The sequence below is a fragment of the Narcine bancroftii genome, chromosome 7 (genome assembly GCF_036971445.1).
Source record: "Narcine bancroftii isolate sNarBan1 chromosome 7, sNarBan1.hap1, whole genome shotgun sequence".
NCBI lineage: Eukaryota > Metazoa > Chordata > Chondrichthyes > Torpediniformes > Narcinidae > Narcine > Narcine bancroftii.
The window spans coordinates 97635374-97656246 of NC_091475.1; the positions used below are offsets into that span (position 1 = coordinate 97635374).

Sequence of the window (20873 nt, forward strand, 5' to 3'; positions counted from 1 at the left end):
GGACTCTGGAAATGGATCTGTCCCCTACAAAGGAATTATTAAAAAATAAATATCACACTTCTTACATATCTTCACTACAGAAAAAACTACCTAGCCTTTTTAATACATCCTTTCTACACAAGGATGTCTAAAAGATTTGCCTTTAATTTATTTTTGCCATTCTTCTGTGACATGTTTGCCTTCCAATTATATTCCTTCCTGAAGGACTTGACTCGTTTCACATGAAAAGATTAGTTCAAGACACATATTAGGATCAAACTCCAACAAGAGATTGTTCAACATGTACAGCAAACAAAAAAATGTATTATCCAACACAGGAAGAGAACAGATACTGACTCGAATAAACTGAATGATGAGGGTAACTTATAGTGAGAAACAAATTTGTCCAACAAGAATTACTGATCACCAAAAGCATAAAACAAAGTGGGTAGCAGTGGAGTACATGTTCTCCATCGTTCAGAAAACTTCCAGCGCTTCAATGTAGAATACAAATACTGTGAGTGTGCCAATCAAATTCAGGAAAGATGATTTAGTTCCAAAGAACTACATTCATCCTCTTTTCCTGGAACTTTATAGTTTTTTTTTAAAGCTACAGGGGTTACATTGGGTTTTCACTATATAGATAACACATCAACAATTTGGATTTATAATGTACTCCATGGCAATAAAACATGCCAACTTGACCTTACTAAGATAGGAGAAATTTGGTAAAATATGTTTAAAAGACAATATTAATTGTCTCTATAATTAAGAAATAATAGTCTGAGGACATCACATGATGACATAGGGTTAGGTTGCAAAAAAACAAACTCTTCTTGAATTCAAAAGTAATGCACTAGTTAACAAACTCCATTAAACAGCCTCTGAACTAATCTACATACTCATGAACATGGGGAAAGAGGATAAAACTGCTGTTGACTTATCTGTCCTATGCGAAGAAGAAAAGCAAAAACAGACTGTAGGGCCAGATCTGATACCGGGGGACTAGCACTTTGCTGAACTGAGATGAGTGAGCAGCCTCCGCTTCCACAGCGAAATGGACTGCACTAGGTCAAACAGGATGATAGCGCAGGAGGAGGAGGAACCGGAAGTCAGGCCGGAAGTCGAGCGGACCCATCCAAGCCGGTATTGGAGGCAGAGGTTTCATCTTCAGACAGTGAACAGGATGAAGATGATGTACAAGAAGGTACAAGTCAAGCCACTAATTTCCCAATTAAAGCGAGTAATATGGGCATACTTAAAGAAATTAGAAGTATGAGAAACAATATGAAAATAGAAATAAATAAAGTAACAGAGACTATAAGTTGAACAAGCATATGAATGAAATAAATCAAGAAGTTAAAACAGTAAAAGATGTGGAACAAATTAGAGTATCTCAGATGCAAAACAATGTGACTGGTTTGACTGCTAAACCAAAAACTGTCATAAAGTAGATACCTTGTAAAATTATAGAAGAGAGAATATTAAAATAGTGGGTCTGAAAGTGGGGATGGAATAACAAGATATGCCTAGTTTTTTTTTCAAAAATGGATTCCAGAAATACTTGGACGTGAGAACTTTGTTGGAGATATTAAGTTTGAAAGGCCCCTTAGAAGAAAACCAGCTCCAGGACAGAATCCACATTCAGTTCTGATAAAATGTCTGTGTTATCCAGACAGAGGGAAAGTTTTGAGAATTGCTGCTCAAAAAGTTCAACAGAGACAAGGTCATCTTGAATATGAAAGAGGCAAAAGTTTTATTTTACCCTGACATAAGTGAATATTTATTAAAAAGAGTTTTATCCGTGAAAAAGACCTCATGGGAGAAAGGATACCTTTCATTTTTAAGGCACTCTACAACTATAAAAATCTCCTTGCCGAATTGTTAGAACAAACTCTTTTTGAGCAGTCTTGAAGCGGAGGAATTTGTTCAGGGCTTGCTGGGATTACAGACTAGATGAAGACCTTTCATTTAACTTTCTGAATGGAATTTTTTAACTGATAATGGAGTTAATTTGTTTCAGAAATGTCTGATTTAAAAGAAAATATGTGATAAATTTCTGGAAGGCTGGGGAGGTGGAGAAGCATAGTATCCACTGCTGATTCAAATGTGCATATGTGATTTTGGTCACAACCCACACAATGGAGGGTATCAGTGTTGCAGCTATTGGCAACACAAGTCAGTGGGATTCTTTATATTTTTATTATATCGTACTATATTCTGGAATATATCTTACTCTCTCTTTCTGTATTTTTTCCTATCTTTGGATTGTCAGGAGGGTCACAATGCAGCACAATGGATGATGAGTAGTCCAGTTAATGGAGGTGTTTTGTAGGGGAAGGTGATGGAAGTAGAGTACAATAACATTTTTAAATTTTAATTAAAAATTGGATTAATGAAACAAAAATCTTGCACACATTAAAAAATGGGAGTAGATATAGCTTTTCTACAAGTAACACACTTAATAGAAAAAGAACATTTGAAATCAAAAAGAGATTGGGTAGGTCATGTCGTATCTTCATTTAATTCAAAGTCAAGGAGAGTAGCAATATTGATCCAAAAAGATCTTCTAATTGATATTCAACATGTTGAAAAATATCCAGCAGGCAGGTTTGCGATGATACACTATCAAATATTTTCTGAATTATGGACTTTTAAATGTATATGCTCCTAATTCTGATGATTATTCAGGAAATCTTCCTTAATTTGGCAAATGCACATGAGAATGTATTAGTAGGAGGGGATTTTAACTTTTGCTTAAATCCACGAAGTCTACGAGGAGTAGAAGTAAAGCAGCAAAGACAACTTTGACTTTAATGAAAGATTTGAATTTAATAGATATATGGAGGGTACATCCTACAGAAGGAGACTATTCCTTTTAATCAAGCAGGCATGATGTGTATTCTAGAATAGATTTCTTCCTATTATCAGCGCAGCTTCAGGGTATATACTTAATCTGGAGAATAAAGTGAAAAGTTTGTCTGATCATTCACTGTTATTAATCCAGGTTGAAATGCCTGATAAAGAAAATTTGGTTTATAGATGGAGGGTAAATACTTTGCATTTGAAAAGATCAGACTTTTGAGATTTTGTAGAGATAAATTCAATTATTTTGTAATGTAAATTTAAAATCAGTAAATTATAAGCTTGTAATTTGGGATGCATTAAAAGCTTATTTAAGAGAACAAATAATAAGCTTACTTCCAACAAAAATAAAAAAGTATATGAGAGAAATAGATACATTAAAAATAAATAATAAATATGGAAAAAGACTTGGAAATAAGTTGCTGATCAATAAGAAGTTTCAATATAATATTGCAGACTTATAGAACAGAAAAAGCAGTAACAGTAATTAAACAAAGGTATTTATGAACTAGGTGAAAGGTCACATAAGGTGTTAGCATGGCAATTAAAGAAAAAGCAAGCTTCATGAACAGTAAATGCGATTCAGAAAGAATAATACAATCAGTTATAAACCTCAAGATGTACATTATTATTTTAAAAACTTACTCTTAAGTTGTATAGTTTGCAATCTTTAAAAAACAAAAATAAAATTGATAGTGTGAGAGATGAGTAAAACTAATATGAAAATACGTGTAATGAATAAAGCCAGTATGAATAGGATAAGGGTAGATAATAGAATGTAGGAAGTAAGTCTGAATAAGATAAGGGTCTTCTATAGAGAGAGTCAGCAAGTTCCGCATATGTAATTAGTAAGTCGCCTTAGACAGAATTAGCAAGTTCTGCATATAAGGAGTTAGTAAGCCCTGAGGGTTGGGAAGGTGTGAATAAGGACAAAAGGAGGTGAATAAGGACAATGACATGATGGGACACAGACAGGATACCCCCTGGTCCTCCAAGTTCACAGAAACAGCACTTAGGCAGGCAGGATTGCCTAATGCCAAACTTATCCAGGAGGCAGAAGAATGTTAGGGGGAGAGGGTATCTCTACACTGAAATCAACTGTATAAAAGTTGGGTAAGCCCCAGTATGTGTGTGTATTCCCAGGGTAAAGGGAAGCACCCAACTTTGCACTGTTGTATAATAAATGTTCTTTGTTCTCAATTTTTGTCTCGAGCAAATTCTGTGAAGGTACTTCTGTTTCTCACAAATGGGGCCTCGTCCGGGATCCCACTCCCTCCACTGACAAGAGTGCCTGACGACGGGGGTAGGTGCACCCCGGCTGATTCAGTTGGACTCACGGACGACGGGTGACTGGTCAGTGGATGAAGCGAGTGACATCCGAGAAGGGGCATTGAGAACAAACGACGGGAGGACGTTAAGGAAGCGCGCTAAGAATAGCTACTGGATCCCGGTAAGAGGAATTTTATTTACCTGTTAGTATGGGAGATGTGAGTAGCAAGGGAAATAGTCCTAAGGAAGGATGGGACGATCAGATAACTAAGCAAAGCCCGTTAGGATTAATGCTATCTGATTGGGGTGCGGGGAGAACCCGCGGGAAAGACAAACAGACCATGGTCAGGTATTGCTGTCTGGAATGGGTTAAAAACCCAATAAAAGGGAATTCGGTATATTAGTCAAAGTTCGGATCCGATAAGGACTGGATGTGTCAGGCATTGAACATCTGGCTCTATCAAAATCAAAGAGATAATATTGAGAGCAGAGAATATGCAGCCTGCTGGCTCAGTGGATCGGTTGATCAGCTGGCTTTGAATGAAAAGGAATATAAGGACAAGAAGGATGAAGAACCTTTTGTCCCTGAAACACAAGGATGGGATGTGTTACATTCCCTTCCTCCACCTTATGCTCCTCCTATGCCGGCTCATATCTTTTCCCTCTCTCCCATGCTCTACCCTTCTTCACCTTCCCCTCCTCCCCCACAGCTAAAGAAAGGAGAAGAAAGTAGGGGTGGTATGATGACCTGTTCACAAAGTACTAGATTACCACCTCAATTGACAAGAGAGGGAGGAGACTTTGATTCAAAACAGTGTGAGACCCTCCGGGAGGGAAGGGCAGAACCCTTTGATTCATTTCCCGGAGAGCAGGAATCTAGACATTATAAAGGAGAGGATAAGCCAGAAATTAACTGGATGAGACCTTTACGGGAAGTTCCCATGGGAGGGGGTCTTGGTTTCATAAATGTGCCCCTGACTAGTATGGAAGTGAGTAATTTTAAGAGAGAATGCCCAATAAACAGAAAGGAAAGGCTAAGATTTTGATGCAGGCAGTCAAGGAAGTCGTGAAGGGACAGCAAGGAAAGGGTGTGGGCTGTGTGCCAGCTCCTGGACATTGGGAGGAGCTCTGAGAGTAGGAGAGTCGAGACCAGAGCAGGGGCAAGGGTAGAGGGAAATTCCGGGGACGACGACCGTTCCTGGGACCTCGCGTTAATCCCGGTAGGAATTGGGAAACAGGAGCATTAGTTTGCTACCATTGTAAAAAGGAGGGACATTTTAAGAGAGAATGCCCAATGCAAGCCAGGGAGACGTGATCTTACGCACTGATGGAAGCAGATTATGAATAGGGGGGGGGGTCACGGTTCTCAGTCAATACACACCATGGGGCTGCACGGAGAACCATTGGTAAATTTAAGCATAGGACCCCACAGTGACAAGATGACCTTTTTAGTAGATTCTGGGGCAACCCGGTCTAGTATTTTACAACCACCCGAGGGTGTTATGATAGAGGGGACAGTGATGATTTCGGGAGTAGGAGAAAGAGATTTTACGGTCCCTGTATTAAGGGATGCAAGAATACAAATGGGAGAGAAGATAGTAACGGAGGACATTCTACTAGTTCCCCAAGCTGGAGTTTGTTTGTTTGTTAGGACGAGATTTACAGGACCAATTGGCTATCGGCACCAGACCACAGGAATCAGGTATTGGGGTTCAATTGTATGTATTAACCGAGGAGGATCGGGAACTAATAAATCCTGGAGTATGGGCAAAAAGAAGCAATAGAGGAGTGTTCGATATTCCTCCCCTGCAAGTTACTTTAAAAGATCCTGAGCAAGTAATTAAACGAAAGCAGTATCCAATTCTGATGGCTGGCCGAAAGGTGCTGCAGCCAGTAATTGACCAGTTGGTGAAAGACGGTATACTCGAACCTTGTATGTCACCTTTTAATACCCCTACCCCTGAGGCTAACGACCAGTACATATCCAAATATTTAAAGGGACTTTCTGCCTCTCTATACAAATTAAAACGAAAGGGTTTATTAGCTCAAAATCAACCCCTGGAGCATCCTATTCATTTTATTAAATCTGGTGATTGGGTATATGTAAAAGCATGGCAAGATCACCAACTAAAACCTGTCTGGGATGGCCCCTATTGTGTACTTTTGATTACAGACACTGCAGTGCGAACGAAAGAAAAGGGGTGGACTCACATAGAACGAATTAACCAAGCTGCTGATCCACGGACTAAAGACATTGATAATCTACCCTCCACCTGGCGTGCAGTCCTTCATCCTTCTGATCTGAAAGTTACACTACGCCGGGAAAAAGTGTTGTAATGTTTTTACCATTTGCTGTTTTGTTTACTTGTTGGTTCCCAATTTTTGGGAAATCACCAAATTGCTCACAATGTATTAAGTCCTCCTGGAATAGGGGCAGCAGAGGTGACAATTATTTACCTTTAGAATGCAGACAGGGCGCAGGTATAGAGTATAGTCATAGTGGGGTACCTTATTTAGTATGGGTTAATATAGGATCCCAACATGGACCAGGGGAACAGAACTGCCCTAGGGGAGTAGATTTGATTTGTATTTCGGCCTCTACAGGTATTAAAAAGAGGAGTTTTAAAGAGGTAGCACAAAGAAGATGGTGGGACAATGACAGACAGAATGTTAGTCAGGATTGTACATGTAGCAGAGATAGAATGAATACATATGCTAATGTTCACAGACAGGCTGCAACTCACAGGTTCAGTGATACATATGCTAATGTTCGCAGACAAGCCTGCAACTCACAGGTTAAGTGACAAGAAACACCCCTCCCCAACTTGGTCTCCTGTAAAACATCCATTGGGTCACACAGACATTCGGAATGTTAATAACCACCACTGTAAGGGGAGTTCCAGTTGTAAACGATGTAAGCTGCTCCAGAACACCACAGGTGCTTGGCATTTAAATCGTTTAATCAGACTCCAGCCTTGGAGATCATCACCGAACAGTGATGGCCCTGAATTTATGGGCTGAAGAAAGACGACAGATATGAGCCACAGTTCAACAAAACCGCCTGATTACTCGTTGGCTGCTGAAGGTCGCATTTGTGAAAGACTGGTTAATGACAATGCTCACAACGGTCAGGCGGTTAAAGATACTTCTTCAGGAGTTCGAAAATCTTCCCATGCCCAGGTTCAGACTTGGCAACCTTCGTCCGGTCCGGTGTGGGATGGACTAGACTTTTTATTGGTAACTGGAGTCTGATACCCACAGCCCTTACAGCAGCTGGACTCGCTATTCTGGCTATTATGGTGCTCCTCTGCCTAAAGACTTGTGTGCAGTATTTAATTCAACGGACCCCTCGTCAGATCACTATAACCCAAAGGATGTATGTTTCCCAAATTCTGTCTGATGATGCTGAGGCTGCAGTTCGTTTACTGACTTGCTGGGAAAAAGACCAAGTTTACAAGTAATACATTCCAGTTGAGAATTCACGAAGTGTAGCTAAAAGAAAAGTGAGGATTGTGAGAGATGAATAAAACTAATATGAAAATATGTGTAATGAATAAAGCCAGTATGAATAGGATAAGGGTATATAATAGAATGTAGGAAGTAAAGTTAGTCTGAATAAGATAAGGGTCTTCTAGCCTTTTAGAGAGAGTCAGCAAGTTATATGTAATTAGTAGCCGCCTTAGACAGAATTATCTCATTGTCGATCCTTGCATCTGATGAAATGGTGCAGCCGAGATAGGTAAACTGGTTGACCGTTTTGAGTTTTGTGTGCCCGATGGAGATGTGGGGGGGCTGGTAGTCATGGTGGGGAGCTGGCTGATGGAGGACCTCAGTTTTCTTCAGGCTGACTTCCAGGCCAAACATTTTGGCAGTTTCCGCAAAGCAGGATGTCAAGCGCTGAAGAGCTGGCTCTGAATGGGCAACTAAAGCGGCATCATCTGCAAAGAGTAGTTCACGGACAAGTTTCTCTTGTGTCTTGGTGTGAGCTTGCAGGCGCCTCAGATTGAAGAGACTGCCATCCGTGCGGTACCGGATGTAAACAGCGTCTTCATTGTTGGGGTCTTTCATGGCTTGGTTCAGCATCATGCTGAAGAAGATTGAAAAGAGGGTTGGTGCGAGAACACAGCCTTGCTTCACGCCATTGTTAATGGAGAAGGGTTCAGAGAGCTCATTGCTGTATCTGACCCGACCTTGTTGGTTTTCGTGCAGTTGGATAATCATGTTGAGGAACTTTGGGGGACATCCGATGCGCTCTAGTATTTGCCAAAGCCCTTTCCTGCTCACGGTGTCGAAGGCTTTGGTGAGGTCAACAAAGGTGATGTAGAGTCCTTTGTTTTGTTCTCTGCACTTTTCTTGGAGCTGTCTGAGGGCAAAGACCATGTCAGTGGTTCCTCTGTTTGCGCGAAAGCCGCACTGTGATTCTGGGAGAATATTCTCGGCGACACTAGGTATTATTCTGTTTAGTAGAATCCTAGCGAAGATTTTGCCTGCAATGGAGAGCAACGTGATTAGACAACAGACTCGCCAAGGCAAATAGCGCCTTTGGAAGACTACACAAAAGAGTCTGGAAAAACAACCAACTGAAATACCTCACAAAGATAAGCGTATACAGAGCCGTTGTCATACCCACACTCCTGTTCGGCTCCGAATCATGGGTCCTCTACCGGCACCACCTACGGCTCCTAGAACGCTTCCACCAGCGTTGTCTCCGCTCCATCCTCAACATCCATTGGAGCGCTCACACCCCTAACGTCAAGGTACTCGAGATGGCAGAGGTCGACAGCATCGAGTCCACGCTGCTGAAGATCCAGCTGCGCTGGATGGGTCACGTCTCCAGAATGGAGGACCATCGCCTTCCCAAGATCGTATTATATGGCGAGCTCTCCACTGGCCACCGTGACAGAGGTGCACCAAAGAAAAGGTACAAGGACTGCCTAAAGAAATCTCTTGGTGCCTGCCACATTGACCACCGCCAGTGGGCTGATAACGCCTCAAACCGTGCATCTTGGCGCCTCACAGTTTGGCGGGCAGCAGCCTCCTTTGAAGAAGACCGCAGAGCCCACCTCACTGACAAAAGGCAAAGGAGGAAAAACCTAACACCCAACCCCAACCAACCAATTTTTCCTTGCAACCGCTGCAATCGTGTCTGCCTGTCCCGCATCGGACTGGTCAGCCACAAACGAGCCTGCAGCTGACGTGGACTTTTTTACCCCCTCCATAAATCTTCGTCCGCGAAGCCAAGCCAAAGAAAGAAGACAGAATTAGCAAGTTCTGCATTATAAGAGTTACTAAGCCCTGAGGGTTGGGAAGGTGTGAATAAGGACAAAGGCAGGTGAATAAGGACAATGACATGATGGGACACAGACAGGATACGCCCTGGTCCTCCAAGTTCACAGAAACAGCAGGTAGGCAGGCAGGATTGCCTAATGCCAAACTTATCCAAGAGGCAGAAGAATGTTGGGCGGGGGAGCGTACCTCTACACTGAAATGAACTGTATAAAAGTTGGGTGAGCCCCAGTATGTGTGTGTATTCCCTGGGTAAAGGGAAGCACCCGACTTTGCATTGTTGTATAATAAATGTTCTTTGTTCTCAATTTTTGTCTCGAACAAATTCTGTGAAGGTACTTCTGTTTTTCACAATAGGTACCTATCGCAAATGAATTTGCCTCAGTTATCTTTTGAAGGACAGGAAGATTTGAATTCCCCCTCTGTTCATTCAGAAATTAAAGAAGTGATGAGTACATTGCAAAGTAATAAATCGCTGGGGGAGGATGGCTTTCCATTACAAGTTTATGTAACACATATATTACCTGAATCTTTTTTAATTGCAGTAATTACTGTGATACCAAAAATCAGGTTTTGTAAAAAAGAGACTAGCTGCTGACAACATACCGAGAATGCTGAGTATTATTTGCTTTGCACAAAAAAGGAGATTAGATGCAGAAAAAGTATTTGACAGACTTGAATGGAATTTTTTAAGTAAGGCATTGGAAACATTTGAACTTGGACAAACTTTTAGAAATTGGATTAAAGAGCTAGTCCAAAGGCTAAAGTGATAATAGATGGGAAGATATCAGCCCCATTTTATTTACAACAATATAGTAGACATGAATGTCCTTTGTTCAGCATTATTTGTTTTGGCAAATGAACCACTCACAAAAATAACTTGACAAGATGTGAGAATTAAGAGGTTCAGAGTTGGTCAAGAAGAGCATAAAATTAGTTTATTTGCAAATTACATATTGATATATTTAATTGAACCTGAACAATCTTTAAGACAACTACATCTTAGGTTGGAAAACTATGGGAAAGTTTCAGGATATAAAATAAGAGTGCCATTTACAAAAGCGGACTACACGCAATACCAGAGAAACAATTTAAATGGCTGAAAAATGGGATTAACTATTTAGGGATCAAGACGGATGATAATTTAAAGTATCTATATAAATTGAATTATTTACCATTGCTTCATAAAGTTGAGGATCTGACAAAATGAATGACTACTAGTTATTTGAAATAGGGAGGGTTAACTGTATAAAGATGAATATTTTTCCAAGAATTCAATATTTATTTCAAGCACTACACATTTCATTACCTCAAAATATTTTTAATGATCTTAATGTCAGAAAATTTTATGGAAAGGTAAAATGTTGCGAGTGTCATTTGCAAAAATTAACATGAAAATATATAAATAGGGGATTACACTCCCAAACTTTGACAATTATTATAGGGCAGCCAAATGAGATTTATTAAACAAGAAAATATATCAGCCTGGATCAAAATAGAATTAAGCAAAATTATAGAAAACATAGCTGCCTCTTTTATTTATAAATGGAATTCAAAATTAATGATAGGAATTAAAGGCACGCCTCTATTAAAACATCTAGTAGCTATTTGGGGTAGGATAGACAGGGAAATTGGAACAAAAGGAGGTATAGTTTGATTGCCCACGCAACAGGCAAACTGGCTAATGGACAGGTCTGCGGCAGATCTGACTGTGAGAGCTCCAGGTGCGGGGCAAGTCCACAGCCTGGTGGCTGACGTCATAAAGGTCCTGGGAGTCACAAGTGTCGTCAGGTTCTGAGGGATTTAAGTGCATACGAGAGTTCTATTAAAGTGAGTTGTTTCATCTCACTTTTGACTCTGCCTGGTTCTTTCACTTGCTGCTTGCCTAGAGCGTCTACATTGGTGACCCCACACCAAAATGGCATTTGGACCCACACCCATTGATGACCGACCCAAATACACACACTGAAATTGCCGACTTTCTGGATCTCGCAGCCACAGGTCTGGTTGAACAGGCCGAAGCCCAATTCCAGGTCAGGCAAGTTGCCTTGGACACCACAAAGAGGCTACTATGTGGCCAGTTTACTCAACCAGGAAACAGCAGGCTGCATCATCAACTTTCTACACCAGCCACCAGTTGCGAACAGGTATGAAACAATCAAAGCACCCCTGATCCGTACTTTTGGCCTCTCCTGAGTGCGCAGTACGGTTGCTCCACATGGACGGCGTAGGTGATCACACGCCATTGGCCTTAATGAAGGAGATGCTGGCATAAGCAACCTGCCATAAGCTATGTTTACTGTTCGAACAAATCTTTCTCAGATGCCAGAAAATATCCACCTTCTCATCACTGACTACGATTTTGCTGACCCTCGCAAAGTAGCTGCCCATGCAGATATGCTGTGGCACACCAAGCAGCATGGTGGCACCTCCATTGGCCAAGTTGCAGTATCATGCCCCAAGGCCTGGGCCTTCCCCACACCATCAATGAACCCAGTGACACCTGCAGCAGACAGCGACCCCAGTTCGGAACGTTGGTGTTTTTAACCACCAAAAAAGTGACATTGAAGAGCCCACCGTTTTTTCCTGGGAAACCCTGGAGGCTGGCCACCATGATAGCCACCTTTACTTAGGGGATCGACACTCTGGGTGAAAGTTCCTCGTAGACACAGGCGAAGGTTAACGTCTTGCCCCACTCAAGACACGACAACCGCGCTAGGAGGTCAAGACTGGTGTTCATCAATGCCAACAGCAGTATTTGCACATATGACATGCAAACCATCCCACTACAGTTCGATTCCAGCTGTTTCACCTGGTTGTTTACACTGGCAGCAGTGTCGCAGTTCTTTATTGTGTGCTGATTTCTTCTGGGTGGACTGCCTCCTAGTAGACCTCAAGAGATGGTGCCTACTGAATGCCAAGACCTCCCAGACTTTCTCGTTCAGTGAAGCCAAGTTACCAGCCATACATCGGGACTCTGTCTTTGTCAGGCAATGAATTTGCCAGAGCACTAGCAGAGTTCCCAACCATTATTATGCTACAGTTCTTAAGCATGGTGTACAGCACCCCATTCCCACTCCAGGACCACCACTACACACCCGGCCACACAGGTTCCCACCCGACAAATCCACCTCGCCAAGAAGTTCAGGAAAATAGAGGAGATGGGAATTATCCAGCGCTCAAACAGCCTGTGGGCCTCTCCGCTGCACATGGTGCCCAAGTCGGCTGGAGGCCATGCAGCAACTACAGAAGGTTCAACGACGCCACCATGACCCAGTGCCCCACATTCAGGACTATGAAGCCAATTTGCATGGGGCACCCATCGATGGCCCTCATCACCCTGTTTGACCTATTCGATTTCCTGTGGATGCCTTTTGGATTCAAAAATGCTGCACAGACATTCCAGCGGCTCATGGACTCAGTGGGGCGCGGCTTGGATTTCATCTTCATCTACTTAGATGATATCCTGATCACTAGCCGCTTGCACCAAGAGCATCTGACGTGGCTGCACCAACTCTGCCACCACCTGAATGAATACAGCCTGGCCATCAATCCCGCAAAGTGGCAGTTTGAGTTGTCAGCCATTGATTTCCTTGGGCACTACATCGACCGACATGGAACAGTTCCCTTGCCTGCAACAGTCAAGGCCACACGCCAGTTTGCCAAGCCCAGTACAGTCAAGTGCCTGCAGGAGTTTATGAGCATGATCAACTTTTACCACCGATTCAGCTGCCCAAATCATGTGACCCCTGTTCGGCCTTATGTCCGGCAAGGCCAAGGAAATGATCTGGGACACAGAGTCAACGACGGCTTTCAAGCAAGCCAAAGGTACCCTTGCAAATGCCAACCTCCTGATACACCTGTGGGTGGATGTACCCACAGACCTCTCGGTTGATGCTTCCAACTCAGCAGTCGGCGGCATGCTGGAACAACTAATTGAGGGTCAGTGGAAACCACTCACATTCTTCAGCCGGCACCTGTGACCCACAGAGTTGAAATACAGCGCCTTTGACAGGGAGCTGCTAGCCATTTACCTTGCGATCCAGCATTTTCGGTATTTCTTGGAAGAACATCAGTTCATGGATCACAAACCCCTCACCTTCGCATTCACTGAAGTGTTGGATCCAATGGTCAGCACGGCAGGAATGCCACCAGTCATATATCTTGGAGTATACTACCGCTGTCAAACACATCTCTGGGAAAAACAACGTTGTGGCCGACACATTGTCTCACACCTCAATTCATTCGGTGCATTCCCTGTCCCCAGGGTTGGACTACGCGGCATTTGCTGAAGCACAGCAGCTGGATGAAAAAATACCAGCCTACCGTCTCAGGCCTGCAACTTGAGGTCATCTCCATTGGCCCAACAGGCTGCAAGCTTCTCTGTGCAATGTCCAGTAGCCAACCCCTGTCTGTTGTTCCAGCTGTTTGGAGGTGTCGCATTTTCAACGCACTCATGATTTGGCCCACATGTCCATTTGGGTAACCATCCAACTAGTGGCAGAGAGATTTGCTTGATACGGCCTACACAAGCAGGTCGGGCAGTTGGTCAGGGCATGCATATGCTGCCAGTCCTCTAAAATCCAGTCACGTGAAGACATGTTGACATTGTCGGTCTGCTGCTGGTCTCCTGGGGGGGGGGGGGGGGGGGGGGGGGGGAAGGTACATGTTCACCATGATCAGAAGCTGTACCACTTGCCAACATGTCCACGGAGTCCTGCGCCAGAGCGCTCATTGCAAGCTGGGTTGCACATCTTGACCTGCCTGCCAACATCACCTCAGATGGGGAGGGGTGATCACAGTTCACTTCCAGCCTATGGTCAGCACTGGCACAGCTACTTGGGACCCAGCTGCACCACACCACAGCCTAACGACCTGGTAGAACATTTCCACCAGCACCTGAAGTCTCCAAAACCCGGATTGGGTGGACGAGCTCCCATAGGTGCTACTTGGCATTTGCACGGCTCCCAAAGACTTAGCCACATTTTTGCAGAGTTTGTATAGGGCACCCCTCTGATGGTTCCAAGCAAGTTGGAGCCAGCAGCCCGTGCAAGAGGAGACACCCACGGCAGTGCTCACAAGACTCTGAGTGCAGGTAGGAACACTAGCGCCTGTCCCATCCTCATGCCACAGCCCGACACTTTTCTTTGTCCCCAAGGTCCTCGGGACTGAGACAACGTCTTCATCTGCAGAGGAATGCACTGGATTCCACTCCAACGGCCGTATGAAGGCCCATACAAGGTGGTACATCAGAACGGAATCGTGTGTGTCCTTGATGTTAGCAGCCAAGAGGAGACCTTTACCATTGACCGCCTCAAGCCACCCTGTGATTATGACACTCCTAGGTCGATGAGGTCAGCCACCCAAATGGACAAAAGAGGCATTGGCCGTGGACTCCACACCTCCTAATGGTTCTTGGGGGGGGGGTCATGCAGTGTCTCGCCCACGCATTAGATGAACCAGCTCATGGAGTCATGGACAAGGTTGTAGCAGATCTGACAGAGAGTGCTCCACGTGTAGGGCAAGCCTACAGCCCGGCGGCTGACATCATAAAGGACCTGGGAATTGCAAGCATCATCGGGTTCCAAGTGATTTAAACATGTGCGAGAATTCTATTAAAGTCAGTTGGTTCAACTCACTTTCAATTCTGCGTGGTTCTTTTCACTCACTGCATGCCTCAAGTGACAATACCCCTTTCAAAAGACAATCAGTTTCTAAAATTATGGTCAGATAAAGGAATTAAAACTATTGAAGATTGTTATGAACATGGGCAGCTGATGTCTTTTCCACAATTGAGAAATATATACAGAATAACTACAAATACACTTTATTGTTATTTTCAAATAAAAAGAAACTTAAGAGATAAATTGGGGTTGGAGAGGAATTGCCTGCCTCCCTGTAATGAAGTGGAAACCCTTATTAGACAAGGGACTGTACAAAAATTTACTTCTGCAATTTATCTTCTGTTAGAAAGAGCAACCTCTAAATCTGGGCTTTATAAATCAAAACAAAAATGGAAACAGGATTTCAGTTTTACAATAGATGAGCAGGCATGGACAGATTTGTACAGAGATTGTATGACCAATATAATTAATATACAATACAGACTAGAACAATACAATTTCATGCATCAGTTATAGATTATGCTATGTAAATTGCATAAAGTAAAATTGGATTTATCAAATACGTGTTTTAGATGTGGCGAATGAAGGTACTTTTTTTGGTGCATTCTACACAGTTGTGTCGAAAAGTGGGAACTTTCTGGGTAAAAATAGGGAAACAATTAGAGCAAATTAATGGCATTACATACTGAGGAAATCCTGACTTAGACCGAAATTGAAGTTATCATTATTTCAAAAGAAATTTGTTAAAGTAGTACTGGCAGTGGCAAGAAAGTGAATTGCAGTTATTTGGAAATCAGACTCTCATTTAGGAATAGATTGAACATAGAAATTCAAAAATATACTCCATTAGAAAAAATTACATATAATTTGAGGATAAAATTCAATACATTTCTGCAAATTTGTGGTCATATATGCAAAAGGTAGGTACTTTTGTTTAATTCTATTTCTTCCAGTTGCTGGAATATACAATAACCCTCTGCAAGATGAGTAAACAAATTATAGTTTGATAAAATCCTTGGTGCCCTGTGTCCTATCCTGGTACAATCCATTAGCTCTTAGTTTTTTCCTTCTTTTTTTTCTTTATTATATTACTATATAATGAGAATATCTCAGTATTATTTTATTATTATTACTGTTTTAGGGGTTAGGGAGGGATTATTAAGGGGAAGGGGTACAATTATTTCTTGTATAAATTGTCAGAATCAATTTGATTAAATATAAAAATGTACAAAGCTGTTTTCATACAGATAGAATTTTTAAAATAAAGTATTAAAAAAGAAATAATAGACTTTAAAAATTAATTATGTGATTAACAAGCTCAGTTGGCATAGCAGTTAGTACAATGCTATTTTACAGCACCCGCAACCCAGGTTCGAATCTCTAAGAATTTATACATTCTACCGGTGTCTGTCAGATAACCATCTACCCTACAAAAATGTACCTGGGTTGTACATCAATGGGTGTAATTGGGCACCACAGATTTGGTGCGGGCTGAAAGGGCCTGTTACCTTGCTAATGTCTAAATTTGAAAAAAAAGTTAAATTTAACTTTAAGAATTCAATTAACAATTATGGTGTAGAACTTAATAATAAAAATTTTTAAAAACTGGACTTCTAGTAATAAAAACAAAATGCTAGAAAAATTCATCAAATCAAGCAAGATCTGTGGAAAAAGAAATAAACTTTCAGCTTGATAACCTTTCAATGGTTGATCTAGAATTTAATGCTTGTTTGTCTGATGGAAATAATCAATCAATACTTTAAAAAAGGGAATTGGATAGCACTTAAAAATAATTTGTAAAGCCTTAGGAATGAGCAGGGAAAGAGAACTAATGCGACTATTTCACTTGGAACTGGCAAGTACCCAATGAGCTAAACAGGTATCTCCTATGTTATATGGTATACTTATTTCGCTTTTTTGAAATGTGGATGACACAAGCAAGGACAGCATTTGTAGCTGAAACATACCTATTCTCAAGATGGCAGTGAGCTGTTGCTCTCCCAGTAAAGATGTAATGTTGCGTGGTTGGAATTTCCAAGATTTAGACACAATAATAATGAAGGAATGACTATATATCTCTAGGCCAGTGGTTCTCATCCCTTTTCTTTCCACTCACATAATCCCTAAGCCTCTGTGATTAGTAAGGGATTGCTTAAGGTGGTACGTGAGTGGGAAGGGAAGGTTGAAAATCATTGTTATTGAAATATTTTGCTTGAGAAAATGTCATTGGCTCATTTCCTTTGGAGTTATGACACCATGCACATAATGAGTTAATTAGGTATGATTAAAACAATGGTTTTCAAACTTTTTCTTAAAATGGTATGAGTGGAAATAAAAAGGTTGAGAACCACTGCTCCAGGCTAATATATAAGCTGCAATGTAACTTCCCAATATGGCTGATTCTCCTTGTATTGGTGGCAGAGATTACTAGTACAGACAAGGTGCTGTACAGAATCCATTCGGCAAGTATTAGCAGTGCATTTTGTACTCCAGGGCACCAATCAAGTTTGTGTTTTGAATGGTGTATCTTTGTGGCTGTTATTGGAGCTGCACTCATTTAGAACAATGGTGGGTATTGTTTCACACTCTTGACTTAGCATGGCAAAGGTGGCATTTGGCACAGATAGATGGGGTATTTGGCATGCTCGTCTTCATCGAACAGCACGCAGCACAAGAATTAGGATTGGAATTTGTTGGGGAGAGCAGAGAGTACTGTGCAGTTCTGGTTGTCCAGCTATTGGAAGAATGTCATAAAGCTAGCAAGGGTACAAAACAATTCAAGAATTTTTACCAGGATGAGAGGGCTTAACTTAAATTAAGAGAGTCTGGATAGGATGTTACTTCTTTTTCCCTCTTTAAAGCATTGAAGGCTATGGGGTGACTTTACAGAGATATACAAAATCATGTGGGGCATAGATAAGGTAAATAATTATGGTTCTTTTGCCAGGGCATGAGAGTGTAAAAAATATGGGCCATAGATAAAAGACGATGGTTTTCAAACCTTTTCTTTCCACTCACACACCACTTTAAGTAATCACTATGCCATAGGTGCTATGATTAGTAAGGGATTACTTAAGATGGTATGTGAATGGAAAGAAAACGTTTGAAAACCACTGATTTAAGATGAAAGGACAAAGATTTAAAAGAATGCTGAGGGCCAATTTTTCCCTCCACAATGAGTGGTAAGTACGTGTAACAAGCTACCAGAATAATAGTAGAAGCAGGCACAATTATAATGTTTAAAGGACAATGGGTAAATGGATAGGCAAGTTTAGAGAGATATGGACCAAGCACAAAAATAACAGTTCAGCTATGCAACTTTGCTCCTATTGACGAGTTGGGCCGAAGGGGCTGTTTCCATGCCATGCAACTTTACAACTTAACCTTACAGTAAGTTAAGAGTTTGGGCTCTCAATTGGTGATTCACTCAACATAGCTTATCAACCTGACCTACTTGTGCAGTCACTGTACATTTTAGTGCAGATCATTTTCTGATTAATAACCCACACGCTGTTGACAGTGGGATACTGAGTAATGGTAGTCCCTTCGAAAATAAAAATTGGTCATTGGACTCCTGCCAAAGTTGGTCATTGCCTGGCCCACTGAAATGAATGAGATTTCCAATCCATCACTTGGGCACACATAATAGTGAGGAATACAATCAAAACTAGCCTCTGCTGTCTGACACCACGTGGAAAATGTCCTAGTCTCTATAGACAGGTGCAGGAGCACCTGTAACTTAACAACTTCCAGATTTATAGCAGGTCTGCAGATCATTTTGTCCAATGTGAATTCTCTGCCAATTTATTGTCAGGGCTGATATACTCCCTCAATTTCATCTTCTCATATACACCATTTTCTTTGTCTTCATGCTGAATGCCTAGGATTGAAAATCTCACCATTCACAGTTCAAATGAAGGTTTTTTTTTTAATCTCATCTTGGGTCAAAAGAATAAATTATGACAATAACACCACCCCAAATAAGTGAAGACATTTACCCTCAATTCCTTATCAAGATTCAGATTTAAGTTTCGATTTGATCCCTTTCTCACCATTTGTTGTTCCCAATAGAGTGAAATTCATTGTGGATCTGCTTAAGACGTTGCATGAATTTCAATCATAGCAGTTGGTCTACAATAGATTTTTGTTAGACATCTTTTTGAGTGGTGGCTCACAAAGTTATCAAGGCATTTGTTTCAGTGACCCTATTTCCTGCCTGAAATCTCAATTATTCATATGAATCTGCAATTGCTTTAAAAAAGCTGTTGTTCGGGACAACAGAATCTAAACTCATTTTCGTTAATCAAATTAAACAGACGGACACAGGCTGCCATTTTATCTGGGCAACCGAATCAAGTTACCTCCCGCTTTAGCGACAGAGACATTCCGCCGCTATCCTGAACCAAGAACATCCCTCCAAAACATCTCTCCCAGAGGAAATCCTCGGGAAACCTTCCCTGCCGGACCCGGCACTATTGAAGAAGGAACGTCAAGGCCCCCGGCCGAGAAGCCATGGAGCCTAGGCCGCGACGAGCGGAACCTGGGCCTCGGCGCCTTGCCTCCCGTTCTCAGGTCACTCACATCTTGCGCTGTCGCTCCAACTCGGCCTTTTTCTCCTCCTCCTCGCGCTTCTGCTTCTCGTCCAGGCTGCTGCGTTTGCTCAGGTTCCGGCCGAAGATGTCAATGCGCTCGGGGGTGGTGCGGCAGCGGGAGCGGGAGCGCGACTCGCGGTTGGTGCCGTGCCGCCGGCTCTTCTTCTCCCGGGACTTGGAGCGTTTCCGCGGCCTCTCCTTGTCCCGCGAGTGCGAGCGCGTCCGCCGCTTGCCGTGCTTGCTGCTCTTGGCGTGTTTGGAGCGCGACGAGCTGCGGCTCCGAGATCTCCCCATGGCCGCCGACGCGGCCCGAGCTCACCCCAGGTTACGCTGTGGAGAAGGGAGGCAACCGTGTTCTGGACTGCCTCCCCTTTGACCACCGACAATAGTCCACCTTCTCCAGCAACTCCTTTTGACAGCTTTAAATTCACAGCGTCTCCCAACGCCCGGAGACACCGCAGAAACAGACACAAAATGGCGGCTTGTGTAAATATGGAGGACCACCGGCTCCTGCACCCACAATGCATCGCACTCCCTCTCTCACTGCAGACTCCTTTCGGTCCGGAGATCGCCGAATGGGTCCGGAGATCGCCGAATGGGTCCGGAGATCGCCGAATGGGTCCGGAGATCACCGAATGGGTCCGGAGATCGCCGAATGGGTCCGGAGATCGCCGAATGGGTCCGAAATCCGGCCTATCCTGAATGAAATTCGACAAGAATGTAAAATTTACAATGAAACCTCAAATTCCATTTATTGTGGAAATTTTAAAATTTGTTTGCCCGATCTATCCTTGTTTGGGAATCCCACCTTCTCTAAAAATAGTATTCTTTGTGGCAGATAGATCTTTATATAAGCCAGGAGTCCAAAATGGCACATGGTATTCCAGATGCAATCCGACCAAATTCCTGTATCATTGTAATAAGGTTTGTCAGACTTGATTACAGTAGTTGATGGTGTTAGAAATAGAAGTACCTTCACAGAAATTGCTCGAGACAAAAATTGAGAACAAAGAACATTTATTATACAACAATGCAAAGTTGGGTGCTTCCCCTTACCCTGGGAATACACACATACACTGGGGCTCACCCAACTTTTATACAGTTTATTTCAGTATAGAAGTACCCTCCCCCTTACATTCTTCTGCCTCCTGGATGAGTTTGGCATTAGGCAATCCTGTCTGCCTACGTGCTGTTTCTGTGAACTTGGAGGACCAGGGGGTATCCTGTCGGTGTCCCATCATGTCATTGTCCTTATTCA

The 20873-nt window shown here is 42.5% G+C and overlaps 1 protein-coding gene and 1 long non-coding RNA gene across 2 annotated transcripts in view; one reads left to right on the plus strand and one right to left on the minus strand.

Moving 5' to 3' along the window:
• arglu1b (arginine and glutamate rich 1b) overlaps positions 1-20143 on the minus strand; it is a 41394-nt gene extending 21251 nt beyond the window's left edge. Inside the window, exon 1 of the mRNA XM_069890629.1 lies at positions 19605-20143. Coding sequence (XP_069746730.1) covers positions 19605-19909 — 305 coding nt within the window. The 5' untranslated portion in view covers positions 19910-20143. The remainder of the gene's footprint in view (positions 1-19604) is intronic.
• LOC138739131 (uncharacterized) lies at positions 19342-20365 on the plus strand. Its single transcript, XR_011342024.1, has 2 exons — positions 19342-19595; positions 20165-20365. It is a non-coding gene; the product is annotated as an uncharacterized lncRNA (long non-coding RNA).
• The last annotated feature ends 508 nt before the right edge of the window (positions 20366-20873 follow it).